At 35.9% G+C, this 16,325-nt stretch overlaps 1 protein-coding gene across 1 annotated transcript; it reads right to left on the minus strand.

Moving 5' to 3' along the window:
- Positions 1-2,307: 2,307 nt before the first annotated feature.
- LOC134276857 (uncharacterized) lies at positions 2,308-3,483 on the minus strand. Its single transcript, XM_062759143.1, has one exon. It carries the CDS (start codon positions 3,449-3,451, stop codon positions 2,378-2,380), a length of 1,074 nt encoding a protein of 357 aa, XP_062615127.1. The 5' UTR covers positions 3,452-3,483; the 3' UTR covers positions 2,308-2,377.
- Positions 3,484-16,325: the final 12,842 nt, after the last annotated feature.

Genomic DNA, 16,325 nt, shown 5'->3' on the forward strand with positions numbered 1-16,325 from the left:
ATTACAACAACCTAAGACTATAATGAAGACATGTATATTCAACATTCACTTCTCTTTGCAAACCTTATAATGAGTCAAATGTTCAAAATTCGAAAAATGGGGGGTGGGGGGGTATGACAGAGAATTTTTTTCTCGTAAAGATATATGATTTTTTTTCTTGGTGAGGCATATGCCATGGTATATCGGTACCCATGCCCATCAATACCATGAACATTGTCTTCTCAATGCCAAGCACGGAAATTCTAAGGCAATTGGAGGTGTAAAAATGTCTATTTTTCTAAGTAAAATGTATCGCTAAGTAAAATGTATTGGAGCGGAACGAAGCAAGATATACTGTAAATGTATTACATTTGGCGTGTACGATATTTGGCGGAAATTCGTAGATCTGTTTTAGCGTTGTCTGAATGTGTTAGTTATAAATGTTAATATACAAAACATTTAGCGATGTACTTGAATTAGCGGATTCTGCTTTCCGTCAAAATCGCTAAATAGAATACACCGCTAAATGTAATATGTTTACAGTATATTGTAAGTAAAGTATATATCGCATCAGACCGTTAAAAAAACATCCACAATACCCCAAACCCGAATTTGACTCAAAAAGAGTGCTCTATTCTTCCTTTTAGGTTACCTGAGTCGTGCGTCGTGTGTTAACATTTGCACATTTTCAACTTCTCCTCTGAAACCACTGAACCAAGTTCAACCAAATTTGGTATACAGCATTTATGGGTAAAGGGGAACAAAAATTGCGAATTTTATGGTCCCTGCTCCTCTTGGGACTGAGGGGTGGGGTCAAAACCACTAAAATTAATGCAATCTTTAACAAGATGCCCACAGGGCCTTATAAGTCACCTGAGGATCATGAAACAACTTTCCAACAATTGAATTTGGTTTGTGTTTTCAACCAGAGGCCATGAAATGAACAATTTAGAAAGAGGCACCAACCATAGCTTATCATAAATATACACTTAGCATGCTTACTCTAGTTATTTAATACCTAGAGTTAGATCAGAGTAACAAAGGGAAAACGCATTTCAACTTTATAACCAGTTTAATACCCCACTCCACTGGAACCACGAACCCTGGGGACACATATTACAAAATTTTGGAAATTTTATCAAATTTTATTTCATGGTTTTTTAATACCACAGAACCGATTCCAAAGCATTACTTTATCTGCAGACTACATGTATATACTGTAACCCCCCCCCCCCCCGATTCTCCTGCCCAGAGAAATGAAATTAACCATTTTGCTAGATGCACCTTTCTTCATCATAAATATATATCCTAAGTTCATTGGTATAATACCCAGGAGCAATGGAAAAGATTTTCATAGAATTCGTGCATTTTCACTATATGTAATTCATTAGAGCCCCGTCGTAACACCAGAACCCCTGCAGCAAGGACCATAACATTCACAATTTTGGAAGAGGCATCCTTACTCATCATAACTATGTACATAGTTCGTTGGTTTAATACCCAGGAGCAGAGAAGATTTTTGAAGAATCAATTTATTTTCACTATATAATAAATAGAGCCCCACCCTAACACCACAACTCCTGACCCTGGGGCAATGAAATTCACAATTTCGGAAGATGCACTCTTGTTAATCATAACTATGCCCTAGTTTGTTTAATACCCAGAGGCAGATAAGATTTTCAAGGAACTAATGTATTTTTTTTTATATAATCAATATAGCCCCGCCCTAACACCAGAACCCCCTTACCCAAGGGCCATGAAATTCAAAATTTTTGTTTCCTTTTATCCATAGATGCTGTATACTAAATTTGGTTGAAATTGGTTCAGTGGTTCCAGAAAAGAAGCTAAAAAGGTTCAAAAGTTTATGAACGACGGTCGACGACGGACGAAAACAGATAGCAATAGGTCACCTGAGTTAACTCAGGTGACCTACAAATCTTCTTCTGTACTCCTGGACCTCAAGCAATCAAACTGTTGGCATGAATGTAATGAGCATTGAGTCCTCTATCAAAATTGTGAATTTCGTGGGTCAGGGGTTCTAGTGCTAGGTCGAGGCTATATAGATTATATAGTTAAAATGCATTGTTGATTTGAAAATCTTCTCTGCTTCTGGGTATTAAATCAACTACATAAGTCTATATACATGCAGTTATGATGAGAAAGAATGCCTCTTCCAAACGTGTGAATTTTATGGCCCCAGGGTTAGGTTTTCTGGTGTAAGGGTGGGACTCTATTGATTAGATGGTGAAAATTTATTTCTTTGAAAATCTTCTCTGCTCATCTGAGTACTAGTATTATACAAATACAAATACAATACAAATACTTTATTGGCACAAACACAATTACAATAATTGGCAAAGGCCCACTGAACAACATTAAATAATGTTTACATATTTTTTCAAGAATTGTCAAGTAATTGACTTCTAAGATCAAAACAGTCTCTGATAAATTTAACAGTAACTTTCAAGACTTTTTGTATATTACTGTTTATACATAATTGTAGCATATATTTCTCATTGCTAAGATTAATATTTTTCTTTGTTATGTTATAAATATTACTAAAGAATGCGTTTCTTAGCTTAGAGTAAGAATTACAGTGAAAAAGAAAATGTATTTCATCCTCAATCACACCAGTATTACAAACATTACAATATCTTTCATTTCTTGATGTGGAAATATATCTACCACTTTCTATTGCAAGTTTATGTGCGCTTAGTCTAATTTTACTAAGAGAGGATCTCTCAGATCTTTTTTTGAGTAAATCAACATAAGGACTTCTTTTTCCTGAGTATACTTTCTTGAAGAGATCAAGTTTTTCTGAACCAAAGATTTTTGATGTTTGCTCTTGAGTGCACTGATCTATGATTCTTTGTTTAATGTTTGGTAAAAGGTGTTGGATGGAACCTGTATATTTTGTAATGTTAGAGAATCCAAGATTATCAAGAATAGAAAATAATTTCTTAGTCCAAGAATTACAGTTAATTGTGGATTGGTAAAGTTTAAAGGCCAAAGAATCAGAAGTTTTCAGGTGATTCCAATATTTGATACTTGAGAGGGAAATTTTGGACCAAAGTGGTAGTCTTTTAAGTTCTGCTAAACAACCAGCATTGGATGTTTTGCAGTGCACTCCAAGGATGTCTTTAATGAATTTTAAGTGAAAATTTTCAACATTTGAAATATCTTTGGATGAGAGATCCACTCCCCATATTTCACTACAATAGAGAAGAACTGGAAGTACAATAGCATCAAAGAGTTTTTCTAAAAGTTTACATGGGTTATCAAATCCAATAATTCTTTTCATTTTAAAACATGCTTTTCTGGCCTTTTCAATAAACACAGCTGTTGCTAAATTAAACTTCCTATTACATTTCATCATAATACCTAAATAACAGTATCTTGGTACAATTTGTATTGCATTACCATTAAAACTAAATTCATTTCCTTGAGGCTTGCCATTTGAATTAAATATCATAACTTTAGATTTATCTACATTAACTTGGAGTTTCCAATTTGAGCAGTAGTTACTGAGAATATCAAGACTGGTTTGTAAACCGCTTTTGCTTTCTGAGAAGATTACAATATCATCAGCATATAACAGACAATTTACATGCATATTGTTTACTTGTACAGGATCACAATTTCCATTTTTTAAGTCATGGACAATACCATCAATAAAAACATTAAAAAGTGTGGGGCTTAAGACATCCCCTTGTTTGACACCACACTCAGAATTGAATACATCACTTAATCCATCAGAAAATTTGATTCTACTCATTGTATTACTATACATTGAAAATAAAATATTGAACATTTTTTGGGAAATATTACATTCAAGAAGTTTATAAAATAAACCTAATCTCCATACAGTGTCAAATGCTTTTCTAAGATCAATAAAAGCAGCATAAACCTTTTTGTTTTTGTAGTGGTCAATTATTGTTTTTATTGAGAATAAATGGTCTGATGTTCTACAATTTTCCTTGAAACCAATTTGGTTTTCACTTATCAGTGATGCAGAGTTTACAAATTCAAGTAGCCTAGTATGTATTATTCTGTTGAAAAGTTTTCCTAGATTTGAAGTAATTGATATACCTCGGTAGTTATTAGGATCGAGCCTATTACCCGACTTATACAGTAAAACTAAGTAGCTCTCATTCCAACTTTTTGGGAATATACCAGAATTAAGTATAAAGTTAAATAATTTTTCAAGAGGTTTCAGCATTACAGATCCCCCATTTTTTAACATTTCATTTGATATCATATCTATAGAAGAACTCTTTCCATTTTTCAGGGATTTAAGGGCATTCCTTATTTCAGCAACAGTAATTTCTGGTTCAAGGAAATGGTTATGATGTAGTTTTTCTTTCAAGACATGAAATTTATCTATTATACTTTTATGAAAATTATTGTGATTGTTGTCAGCTTTGTTAAGTTTCTTAAAAAACTGATAAAATTCCTCAGGGTGAACATCATGAGATGAAATTTGTCCAGTATTGATTTTATCTAATTTATTGAGTAATTTCCAGAATGACTTTGGATTTTTATTAATATTGTTGTTAATGTCATTACATATTGTGTTTCTGTAATTTTGCTCCTCAAATTTACATAATCTTCTGTATTTTGCCTTGTATGTATAGAACATTTTCCTATATTCTCCATTAAAAGGGTTCTTGTTTACAAGTTTTTCATAATTTTTTACTGTAATTCTCAGATCAGAACATGACTGTGAGAACCACGGTTTTTTCTTATTTTTACGAGTTTTATGCCTAGGTCCTCTCTTAATAAGTTTAGTCGATATTTTTGCACATTCAACAAGTATTGAGCTGAAGGCTTTTGAAATGGAATCACTATCAGAAAATTCATCCCTCAAAAATTCTGAAAATTTAATTTGGAATAGATTGCTGTGAATATTTTTAGTGTAGGATTCTATTGCATCATTATTCCACAAAAACTTTCCAGGAACTGGTTTTAAATTATTTGAGTTATTTGAGTTTGGTTCTGAACAGAAGCTGTCGAATATTGCACAACTAATTGGACAATGGTTTGATAGGGAAGTAAAATCTAGTACTTCAAAATAACCAATTGAATTTAGAAAGTCTTTTGATACAAGACAATAATCAACTAGACTGCAACCATTATAGGTTATACAGGTGGGTCGACCTGTTAGATCACCTGTTGTTCTACCGTTTAAGATTCGTAAACCCGATTCTTTACAAAGGTTCAGAAGATTTTTGCCACTATTGTTAATGTGCTTGTGGTCAAAATTATTTCTTGACAAAATTTTATCTGGTTGATAAAGAACATCATCTGAATTAATACGTTCAGAATCAAATATAACAAAATCAGGTTGGGTATTGGTGTAGGCATTGAAGTCACCTTGAACTATTACGTCACCGTTTCTACTATATTTTACTATGTCACTTAGTAAAACTGAATATATTTGTTCAATGTCATTCACATTGCCATTAGAATATTGGGGAGATATATAAACTACTGCAAGATAAATATCTCTTTGTAATCTAAAGAAACTTTGATCAAGTTTGATCCATAAAATATCTGGATGACTATTGTTAATTGGTATAATACCACTTATAATTGTAGGTTTTGCATAAATATGTATTCCACCGGAATATCGTCTTGCCTTTTTATGTTTTTTTCTAGAGCTTGAGTGAACTAAAATGTGATTGGGAAATGCACTGCCTTGATTTGTTTCACCTAACCAGGTTTCAACTAGGCTAGCTATGTGAAATTGTGACAACTGCTCTTGAAATAGGGGGTCTTGGATTTTTTCACTTGAAAGGCCCTCTATGTTCCACATACCCAACTTCAAAAAATTTGAAATATTTGCAACATGTTTGGAATATTTTTTCATGGTGTAATATTAGAGATAAAGGATACTGGATTACTCATTTTGAAATTATAGTACATATATTTATATATATATATATATAAAAAAAAAAAAAGAAAGATGATTTTATCGACATAGAAGCATGTCTTCTAAGATTACGAATTTAAGAAATATTCGTATAATAGTAACCACATTATACTTATTAAGTAATACATCAGTAAAGTATACAATTATGTGGTCTATGAATTACACTAAACAATAAAATGGATAAATGGTAGTATTAACTACATTAGTAACTGTAGATTGAAGCAAATTCTAGTGCACATAGATCAGTTTGATATCAAAGTTGAAAACCATATCTAAAAGCGTACTAAAAATTACAAATATAAAAGTATTAATTGAAACATCATTTCTTAAGCAGTATGATATCTTAGACAACATGATCAATGAAAGTTAATAATATAACAGTATTCTGATATAAAATAAACAGTTTCCCTAATAATGTAAGTATTAAAGATAATTTTACAGGCGCAGAGGACATATGATATGTCAACGATGGAATTGAGGGATTGACCAAGGTGGGTTCCAGGGATTCATTGGTGGGTAAAACCATGGCATAATGTTCGGTTGGCTGGGAGATGTGGGGCCACGTGCGGACGCGTTCATTCGTCTGTTGAATTTGTTATATTTTGCGGTTCTTTCTCCCGAATTTGGGGCGGGCTTGTGTTGGTTATTCCCCCTCTCCCGTGTGATGTTTAGAGCAACTTTCAGGTGCTTCACAATGGCCGGTAGGCCTTTTTTGAAGTTTAAATGGATGTTGTCATGGAACATATCATCTGTGGGTTCAAATGGGTCCACCATTTTCACGCTGGGATAGAGACAAGTGGCAGTATGAATTTCATAGTTTGCCCGATCCACCATACTGTTTTCAATATCTTTTCTGTATAGTATTGGAAGCAGAAATATTTTTGAATTCCTCCATGATGATGTGCACAATTCTAAAAGGTGCTTAAAATCTTCTTCTTTCACATTGCCGTTAGCGAGATCCCTCGTTCCTATGTGAATCAACACTGATTTGGGGTTGAATTTGTGACTGTGCTTCTTGACGAAATCTGAACACAATTTTGCTCCTCCTCTTATGAATCGTATTACAGTCTTTCCTTCGGGTGTAAATCGTTTGGGTTGAATTTTTTTAAGTATAGAATCACTTAGGATGAGGATGTCACAGTCTGTAGTGCTGTTCATGGCCTCACCAGTTATAGGCAATTTTTTGTCTGATGTGTTGGACAGTGTTTTACCCTCAGGGGAAGGATTTACAGTCGAATCGTCTGTAGGTTTATCATAGTTGGTTGGCTGCATTGGTTGTGGTTCTTGTTCATGTCGTGTTGGGCTTGTGTTTACCCTGGGAACAGAATGTTCACTGAGATGGTTTGCATTATAGTCAGGGGCAAGCCAAGATGTTTTTGACACTTCAAGCTGTTCAATGCGGTCTTGAAGGTTTGTGATCTGTGACTGAAGAGTTTCAAGTGATACTGTATGCCCTTCTTGTAACCCTATAATTTCTTTCAATTGATTATCCAGGACATTGGTCTTCACATGTAATGAATCAATAGCAGAGTTGCAGTGTTTGACTTTGGAGTCAATAGAGTCTAGTTGTTCATGAAGCTTTTTCTTATGCGTGTTTAGATGGTCCACAAAAAGTGACTGGGACAATTCTGGTATTCGCGAGATTTGGCCTTTGACCAAGTTCAGTTGAGAAAGTTTTTCAGCAAATGATTTGAGAGTGTTATCAATTACTGATAGCATGTTGTGGACTTCGTTAAATTTCATTTCTATAGTTTTACTATGCTGCTGTACTTTTTCTTTAGGTGTTATTTGTCGTTTAAGAGCCTGACCTGATTTTTTGATTGGAGTGGATTGCGAGAAGTCTGTATTGATTGTTTTGCTTTCAAATGCTGCTTTTAATTCAGTTTCTGAATTGTTCAATGTAGCTAGTTCATGTTCACTGTCAATGTATGTGTCACTCGCCGTCTTAGAAATGTCTTGTGTATTGGCTGTGTCGTGGCTCAGGGCTTTGTTAATCTGTTCTTTTACAAACATATCCAACTTTGAGAAATATGTATCATGGAAACTTGAGCATGTCGCTCCTTGTATATTGACACTCCCTGTATTATAAAAGCTGAATTTCACGAAGTTTTTGTCGTCATACTTGACTTTGACCACACGATTGTTGTTTATCAAGTTCGCCCTCGTTTCACCAAAGAATAGAATGATACTTTGTTTCCAAATATCGATATTTTCAACTTCAACTTTGAAGGTAATGTTATTTATCTTACCGTCACATTGCAAATGTATCTTTGCATCAGTATTGTCGTCGGAATTCACGACATTATCGATGTCGTCTCCTGTAAGACATTCGTCAAATTTTGACGGAAGTTTATGGATGCGTGATGTTGCCATGACTGTTCAATGTTCAATTTGCAGCGTAATTATCCAGCATCCGATATCAAACTATACTTAAAACATGATCAACATAAAAAATGTTGTGTTTTCAAACGTAGATACCTGATGATTTAATTTTTACTCTCAGCAAAATTTTCTGAAGATGCTGCTTCGCCGGAAGCGGAAGTATAAACTAAGTACATAGTTATGATGAGAAAGAGTGTTTCTTCCAAAATTGTGAATTTTGTGGCCCCTAGTTCAATGGTTCTGGTGTTAGCGCGGGACTTTTTTGGCTATGTAGTGAAAATGCATTATTTCTTTAAAAATCTTCTCTGCTCCTGGGTATTAAATAAACTAACTAAGTACATAGTCATCATGAGCAAGAGTGCTTTGTCAAAATTTATGAATTTTATGGTCCCAGGGTCAGGGGCTCTGGTGTTAGGGTGGGGCTCTATAGATTATATTGTGAAATGCATTAAAACTTTGACAATCTACGTCCCTGCCCCTGGGTATTGAATAAACTAAGTACAGAGGAGCAAGAATGCCTCCTCCAAAATTGTGAATTTTACGGCCCCAGGGACAGGGATTATGGTGTTAGTGCGGGGTTTTATTGATTTTAAAGTGAAATACATTAAATCTTTGAATTTTTTTTCTCTGATCCTGGGTATTAAGCATATGAATTACCTAATATATAACTAAGATGAACAAGGGCCCTTCTTCCAGAAGTGTGAACATCAAGGCCCCTGTGTCAGGGGTACCATAAAGGGGAGGGGTTCTACTTATATACTAAAAATGAATTGTTTGAAATCTGCTCCTTGGTATTAATCAAACATTATTGATAAACAAGGGTGCCTTTTCAAAATCGTGCAGTGTGTGAACCTAAGGTTAGGGGTTCAAGTGTGGTAGTGGCACTTCTGATTATTACTGATTAGTTGAAATTGATTTTAGGTCACCTGAGTAAACTCAGGTTACCTATTGCTATCCGTTTTCGTCCGTCGTCGTGCGTTGTGTGTCGGACGTTGTGCGTTAACTTTTGAACATTTTCATCTTTGCAACCACTGAACCAGTTTCAACCAAATTTGGCACAAAGCATCTATGGGTGAAGGGGAACAAGAATTGTGAATTTCACGATCCCTGCCTCCCTGGGGCCTGAGGGGTGGGGCCAAAACCACTAAAATTAATGCAATCTTTAAAAATCTTCTGCTTTCCTGTTTGCGTGATTGTAATCAGCATTGAGTCCTACACCAAAATGGTGAAATTCATGGCCCTGGGGTCAGGGGTTCTAGTGCTAGGGCGGGGCTAAATAAGTATATAGTGAAAATGCATTATTTCTTTGAAAATCTTCTTCTCTGCTCCTGGGTATTAAAAAACCAACTAAGCACATAGTTATGATGAGCAAGAGTGCCTTTACCAAAATTGTGAATTTTATGGCCCAAGGGTCATGGGTTCTGGTGTTAGGGCGGGGCTGTATTGATTATTTAGTGAAAATACATGAATTCTTTGAAAATATTCTTCTCTGCTCCAGGGTATTAAATAGACTAACTAAGTGAATAGTTATGATGAGCAAGAATGCCTCTACCAAAATTGTGAATTTTATGGCCCCAGGGTCAGGGGCTCTGGTGTTAGGGTGGGGCTCCATTGATTACAATGTAAAAATACATGAATTCTTTGAAAATTTTCTTCTCTGCTCCTTGGAATTAAATAAACTAACTAAACGCATAGTTATGAAGAGCAAGAGTGCCTCTACAAAAATTGTGAATTTTATGGCCCCAGGGTCAGGGGTTCTGGTGTTAGGGTGGGTCTCTATTGATTATTTAGTGAAAATACATTAAATCTTTGAAAATTTTCTTCTCTGCTTCTGGGTATTAAGCAGATGAACTACTTATACAGTTATGAAAATTTTCTTCTCTGCTTCTGGGTATTAAGCAGATGAACTACTTATACAGTTATGAGCAAGGCCCACAATCTTCCAGAATTGTGAATTTCAAGGCCCCAGGGTCAGGGGTAACATGAAAGGGGGTGGAGGGCTGTACTTATATACTGAAAATGAATGGTTTGAAATCTGCTCCTTGGTATTAATCAAATATTTTTGAAAAGCAATGATGCCTTTTCAAAAATTGTGCAATGTGTGGATCTAGACCTAAGGGTCAGTGGTTCGTATGTGGTAGGGGGCACTACTAATTATTGCTGAATATTACTGATAAGTTGAAATGCATTTTTTGTTACCCTACCCTGCATATTGGTATTAAGTAACCAAACTAAGCAACTGCGAAGTGTATAATTATGATGTTCAATGGTGCCTCTTTCAAAATTATGAATGCTATAGCATCTGGCTTAAAATATGAATCAAATTCAATCACTGGAAAGTTGTTGCATAATGCTCAGGTGACCTATAAGGCCCATGGGCATCTTGTCTGTTTCCCTACCCTGCCTACGGTTAGTAAGTAACTAAACTAAGCAAAACTTGCTAAGAGTATAGTTATGATGAGCAACGATGCCTTTTTTCAAAATTGTGAAAGCCATAGCTCCAATCTATCTTAAAAGTTAAAACATGAACCAAATTCAATCATTGAAAAGTTGTTGCATGATGCTCAGGTGACCTATAAGGCCCATGGGCCTCTTGTACTCAATATTTACATTAACCGCAAGTTCCCGTGATGCTAAGTTTGATCAGTCAATAGAGCGCTTGCTCCGTATCAGAAGGTCGCGAGTTCAAATCTCGGCCGCGATTGGCTGGAGAGGGGAGGGAAAGATACAAACAGCCCTTGACATATAACAACCTCAGACCATTGACCTATTTTAGTAACAGAAACACATGGTCTGTTACATGTTACATGACAACATGCCTGTCCTGGACTGTTCTCTGTCAATAGATTCATATTACAGTATTGCCATGAGTACAAAGGAGGAATGTGAGGAAAGCGTCTCGGAGACTTCTCAGCAAACCATTGAATTTTTGGAGGCTTCTGTGCCAACGAGTGAATAGTCCGATGGAAGCTCCAGTTCAAGTTTTACAGAATAAAATCTTTATAAGAGCATGTCTGAATGGGATTGGCATTATGTTGACCAATTAGTAAACTTGGGACTATGTGTGTAACTGTTGCAATATATGGCTGTTCAAAGTGATTTGTCATATTTTCTTCTTTTGTAATTTTTTTTCAATTTGTATAATTAAATATTTTTAGTCAATTTTTCTTACATCTCCAACGCTTAAAGTTGAACAAGGCTGAAAATGAAACCGAATATAATCAAGGAGGGGTTTTTTGGTTTGATGTTTATGTCCCTTACTAGATTGTTTCACTCAAATGGAGACACCATCATGCACTTGCCGGCGAAGAGCTGCAAACTCTACCCTCTGCTCGGCACTCGGGGCCATTGAGCAGCAGGTGGTCTTTTTCGTGCCAGCATTTACAGCAACAAGGGACCTCGGTTTTTCTGATCTCCATGCCACGTCTCATAGTTGGATTTGAATCCGCGACGTGAGGATCAACTGTATATGTCGCAACTATAAAGTAGACGTTTTTACCAATGTACGACGCGGACTACTCAAGGGGAAAAAGTTTCAGTATTCAGAATACCCAATATTGAAAAAGGACAGCTCTGTTTAGACTTAAATATACCTCCTGTAATCTGTGAATGTATGTATATATCGAAAGACTTAGTAGGTTTTGCTAAACATTATGCTGATAACCCCCCTCCCTTTATCGAGGACATTGTGGCAACCAACGCGAAGTACTTCGCAATTGTGTAACTTAGATTATGTACATGTTTGTGAATGAATATGGTTATATTTATATAAATACATTTCAGTTGTTCTGTTTATTGAGCGTTGTTTGTATAGACAGTTAACCTTACATGTTGTAAAGAGGTTCACTTACAAATTTATCAGGAATATATAGGCAATACTTACGGTTCATCCGACATCAGTCTAAGGAATTATAGGTAAAAGTTACAACTGTCATGTAAGTATGGGTTTGATCCGATAATCTTTTGATGACGTTAGTAATTTATTGGACAATAATGTCAACATTTCTTTTACCTTGGCAAAAGCATAAATTTAAAAGTCGGTGATGAGTAAATAACGTAAAAACAAAAGTACCGAATTTTCTTCTGCTTCTGCCATGTAATGCCCACAATCAACTAGCCGATTATTATGGCATGTGTTGCGCATGGAATTGCCAAAAATAAAATTTAAAAGGTTAAAATAGTAATTATAATTTATGGCACATACGTGGTCACCTGAGACCTAAAGGTCTCAAATGTATTAGCCGTGAATAGCTCCGGTGGTAGGTTGTTCCACTCTTTGATGGTACGAAGGATATATGAAAATTTTCTATAGTCCCTTTTACAAGTTAGTAGTTGATAGGCTTTTTGGTGATTACGTCGTGATCAACGTAATGGTGGAATGAGTCGATCACGCTTGGTAACGGCAACTTCGTCATGAACAATTTTATAAAATAGGAAGAGTCTGGAGATTCGTCTACGCTCTTCCACTGTCTGCCATTGTAGATGTTGAATCATGCTGTCCACACTTGATGTTGCTTACGTAACGTGCAGCACGTCGTTGGACCATTTCCAGGTTATGGATACCTTTTTGGGTGCAGGGGTCCCAGACATACTCCAACTAAGGTCGGACTATTGACTTGTATGTACTCTCCTTTATGGATGTTGAGCTGATGTTGAAGTTTCGGCGAAGAAATCCCAAGGTCTTGTTACCTTTGCAGCAGATGTTACTAATGTGGTAACTCCATTTCAAGTCTGATGTTATGAGACAGCCGAGGTATTTCGCTCACTTTACATTTTCCAGAAAATGGCCATGTAAGGTATACTGGTGATGTATTAGATTGGGCTTCCTGTTGACCAATAAAACATTACACTTGTCAGAATGGAATTCCATTTTCCACCTCCTTTCCCAAATGCCAAGTTTATTTAAGTCTGCCTTGAGTGTCGGGGTATCCAGTTCTGAAGTAACAGTAAGCAGTGTTTATTTATGAAACAATGTACAACACATCTACATGTTCATTATAAGGTTGATATTGATACAAGATTACTGTTCCGTTTTATAATCACCTGTTTCCAAGTTTTCTTCCTTTCATCCTTCCAGGCTTGACCATGCAATCTTTTCAGATGAAGCACGACTAAAAATGACAGAATCATATGAAGATGACTGTTCCATCTCGTGACTTTTGATGTTTGGACTCTTCTCTCAATTCATTCAGATACATGCACCGAATTTTTGACAATCGACACAAGTTTTAACACTTTTCTAATAATATCCTTTTCATCTCTTATCACCAGTTAGTCGCAGTGGTTAGAGCGTCTGGAATTGATTCTTACGTCGTTGGTTCGAATCCCACTGTGGGACGTAGAGATCCGTCCTTCGGATGAGCGTATAAACCGAGGTCCCGTGTCGCAGTAGGTGCTAGCACAAAAAAGATCCCTCATTGCTTAATGACCCTGAGTGCCGAGAATAGGACAAAATCTGTAGGTCTACACCGACAAGTGGTGGCGTCTCCTTGTGAGTGAAAAAATCTCGAGAGGGACATTAAACAACATACAATCGATCGTCTATCACCAGCTGTAAACAGTGGCTTGGATTGATCGATTGATTTTAACAGTTTAACGTCCTTCCAAAAATTTTTCACTCATGTGGAGACACCACCACTTTCCGGTAGATAATCCGAGATACGTTTAGTTTTTCAGGCTTTTTTAACGATTTTGATATTTTACGTGCACGGAAAACGTCAGAACCGGCGCCATTACGAAATCTGGGAGTTCGCCGCCAAGGCGGTAATTTCGGGTTGATTTTAGATACTTGGAAACCAAACTAAATTTCAAACTCACAAGTTATGAAAAGTACAATATTTTTGGTAATTATGCCAATTTTATGGTTCATTTATAAGATAAACAATCTGATGACATTTTATCAGACTGTCAAGATTTGACATTTGTCTTCATTTCGTGCATATTTAAAACTCTGCAGGCTGAAAAGAAATGTGGAGTGATATTTTCTTTTCATTGATATTGTTAAGGACTACAAGTATTATGCTATTGATAAATTTTGATATGGGCATATAGTTCGCTTCACAAGTATCAATAATCAACTCTGGTTGGGGACGGCAAAATTTCCAGTTATCGTAATAGCACTGGTTCTGACGTTTTCCTGGCACATAAAATATCAAAACTCTAAAAGAAAAAAAAGCCTGGAAACGTCAGGCATTTCTGACAAGCCGGTAAGGAGCTACAAATTTTGTCATATTTTCGGTACTCAGGGCCATTGAGTAATAAGGAATCTTTTTCATACCAGCACCTACTGCGACATGGGACCTCGGTTACACTGGGACTTGAACCCGCGACATAAGGATTAACTACTGATTTCGTGACTCTAGAGCAGACGTTCTAACTACTGCGCCACGCGAGCAACAAGTGGGTTGGAAAAGGGTGTACATCTTTATCTTTAGCTAATTCATAGTGAACTGAATCCAGGGACATCAAATATAAATGCCTTAATAATCAGGTCTGTGGCATTATCACTGATGATATAAAATATTTCTCTCGTTGATGTCGAAGTTAGAATTAACTCATATTCATTTAAAATATTTGGTGCTTTGCCCTGAAACCTCCTACTCGCAGTGAACACCGATTTTAGCTCCAATTCAAGAATGGTGTTGGTTGATTCCAAGAAATCCCTTCATTTATCTGTTTGACCACAAATCAACAGTAAGACATATGTGTTCCGGATTATTGAACTGCTCTTTAAGTGATTTTTAGCTCTACTGGTCAGAGACCAGAAGAGCTTATGCGATAGTAAGGTGTCCGTCGTCCGTCCGTCTGTCTGTCTGTCCGTCTGTAAACAATTTTTCAAAACGCTACTCCTCCTACAATTTTGGTCTGATTTTAATATAACTTGACACACAAGTAGACTATACAAAGATACATAAAATAGTGCATCGAATTTTGATTTCGATGAACGGTGTTGCCATGGTTACTAAAAATAGAATTTTCTGTGAAATTCCTTTAAAATGCTACTCCTCCTACAGTTTTGATCTGATTCCAATATAACTTGGCACACAAGTAGACTACACTAAGATACATAAAACAGTGCATCGGTTTTTGATTTCGATGAACAATGTTGCCATGGTTACTAAAAATAGAATTTTCTGTGAAATTCCTTTAAAACGCTACTCCTCCTACACTTTTGATCTGATTTCAATATAACTTGGCACACAAGTAGACTACATAAAGATACACAAAATAGTGCATCAGTTTTTGATTTCGATGAACGGTGTTGCCATGGTTACTAAAAATAGAATTTCCTGTGAAATTCCTTTAAAACGCTACTCCTACACAAGTTTTGTCTGATTTCAATATAACTTGGCACACAAGAAGACTACACTAAGATACATAAAATAGTGCATCGCTTTTTGATTTTGATGAACGGTGTTGCCATGGTTACTAAAAATAGAATTTTCTGTGAAATTCCTTTAAAACGCTACTCCTCCTACAATTTTGATCTGATTTCAATATAACTTGGCACACAAGTAGACTAGATACATAAAATAGTGCATCGGTTTTGATTTCGATGGACGGTGTTGCCATGGTTACTAAAAATAGAATTTTCTGTGAAATTCCTTCAAAATGCTACTCCTCCTACAATTTTGATCTGATTTCAATATAACTTGGCACACAAGAAGACTACACTAAGATACATAAAATAATGCATCGGTTTTAGATTTCGTTGAACGGTGTTGCCATGGTAACTAAAAATAGAATTTTCTGTGAAATTCCTTTAAAACGCTACTCCTCCTACAATTTTGATCTGATTTCAGTATAACTTGGCACACAAGTAGACTACACTAAGATGCATAAAATAGTGCATTGGTTTTTGATTTCAATGAACGGTGTTGCCATGGTTACTAAAAATAGAATTTTCTTTGAAATTCCGTTAAAACGCTACTCCTCCTACAATTTTGGTCTGATTTCAATATAACTTGGCACACAAGTAGTCTACACTAAGATATCGGTTGCTGATTTCGATGAACAGTGTTGCCATTGTTAC

The sequence above is a fragment of the Saccostrea cucullata genome, unplaced genomic scaffold (genome assembly GCF_032062105.1).
Source record: "Saccostrea cucullata isolate Sc308-1 unplaced genomic scaffold, CSIRO_AGI_Scuc_v1 ctg7047, whole genome shotgun sequence".
NCBI classification, from domain to species: domain Eukaryota; kingdom Metazoa; phylum Mollusca; class Bivalvia; order Ostreida; family Ostreidae; genus Saccostrea; species Saccostrea cuccullata.

Bases quoted from the DNA above. Each gene is read 5' to 3' on its own strand.
- LOC134276857 (XM_062759143.1), bottom strand. From the start codon at position 3,451: ATGATATTTAATTCAAATGGCAAGCCTCAAGGAAATGAATTTAGTTTT.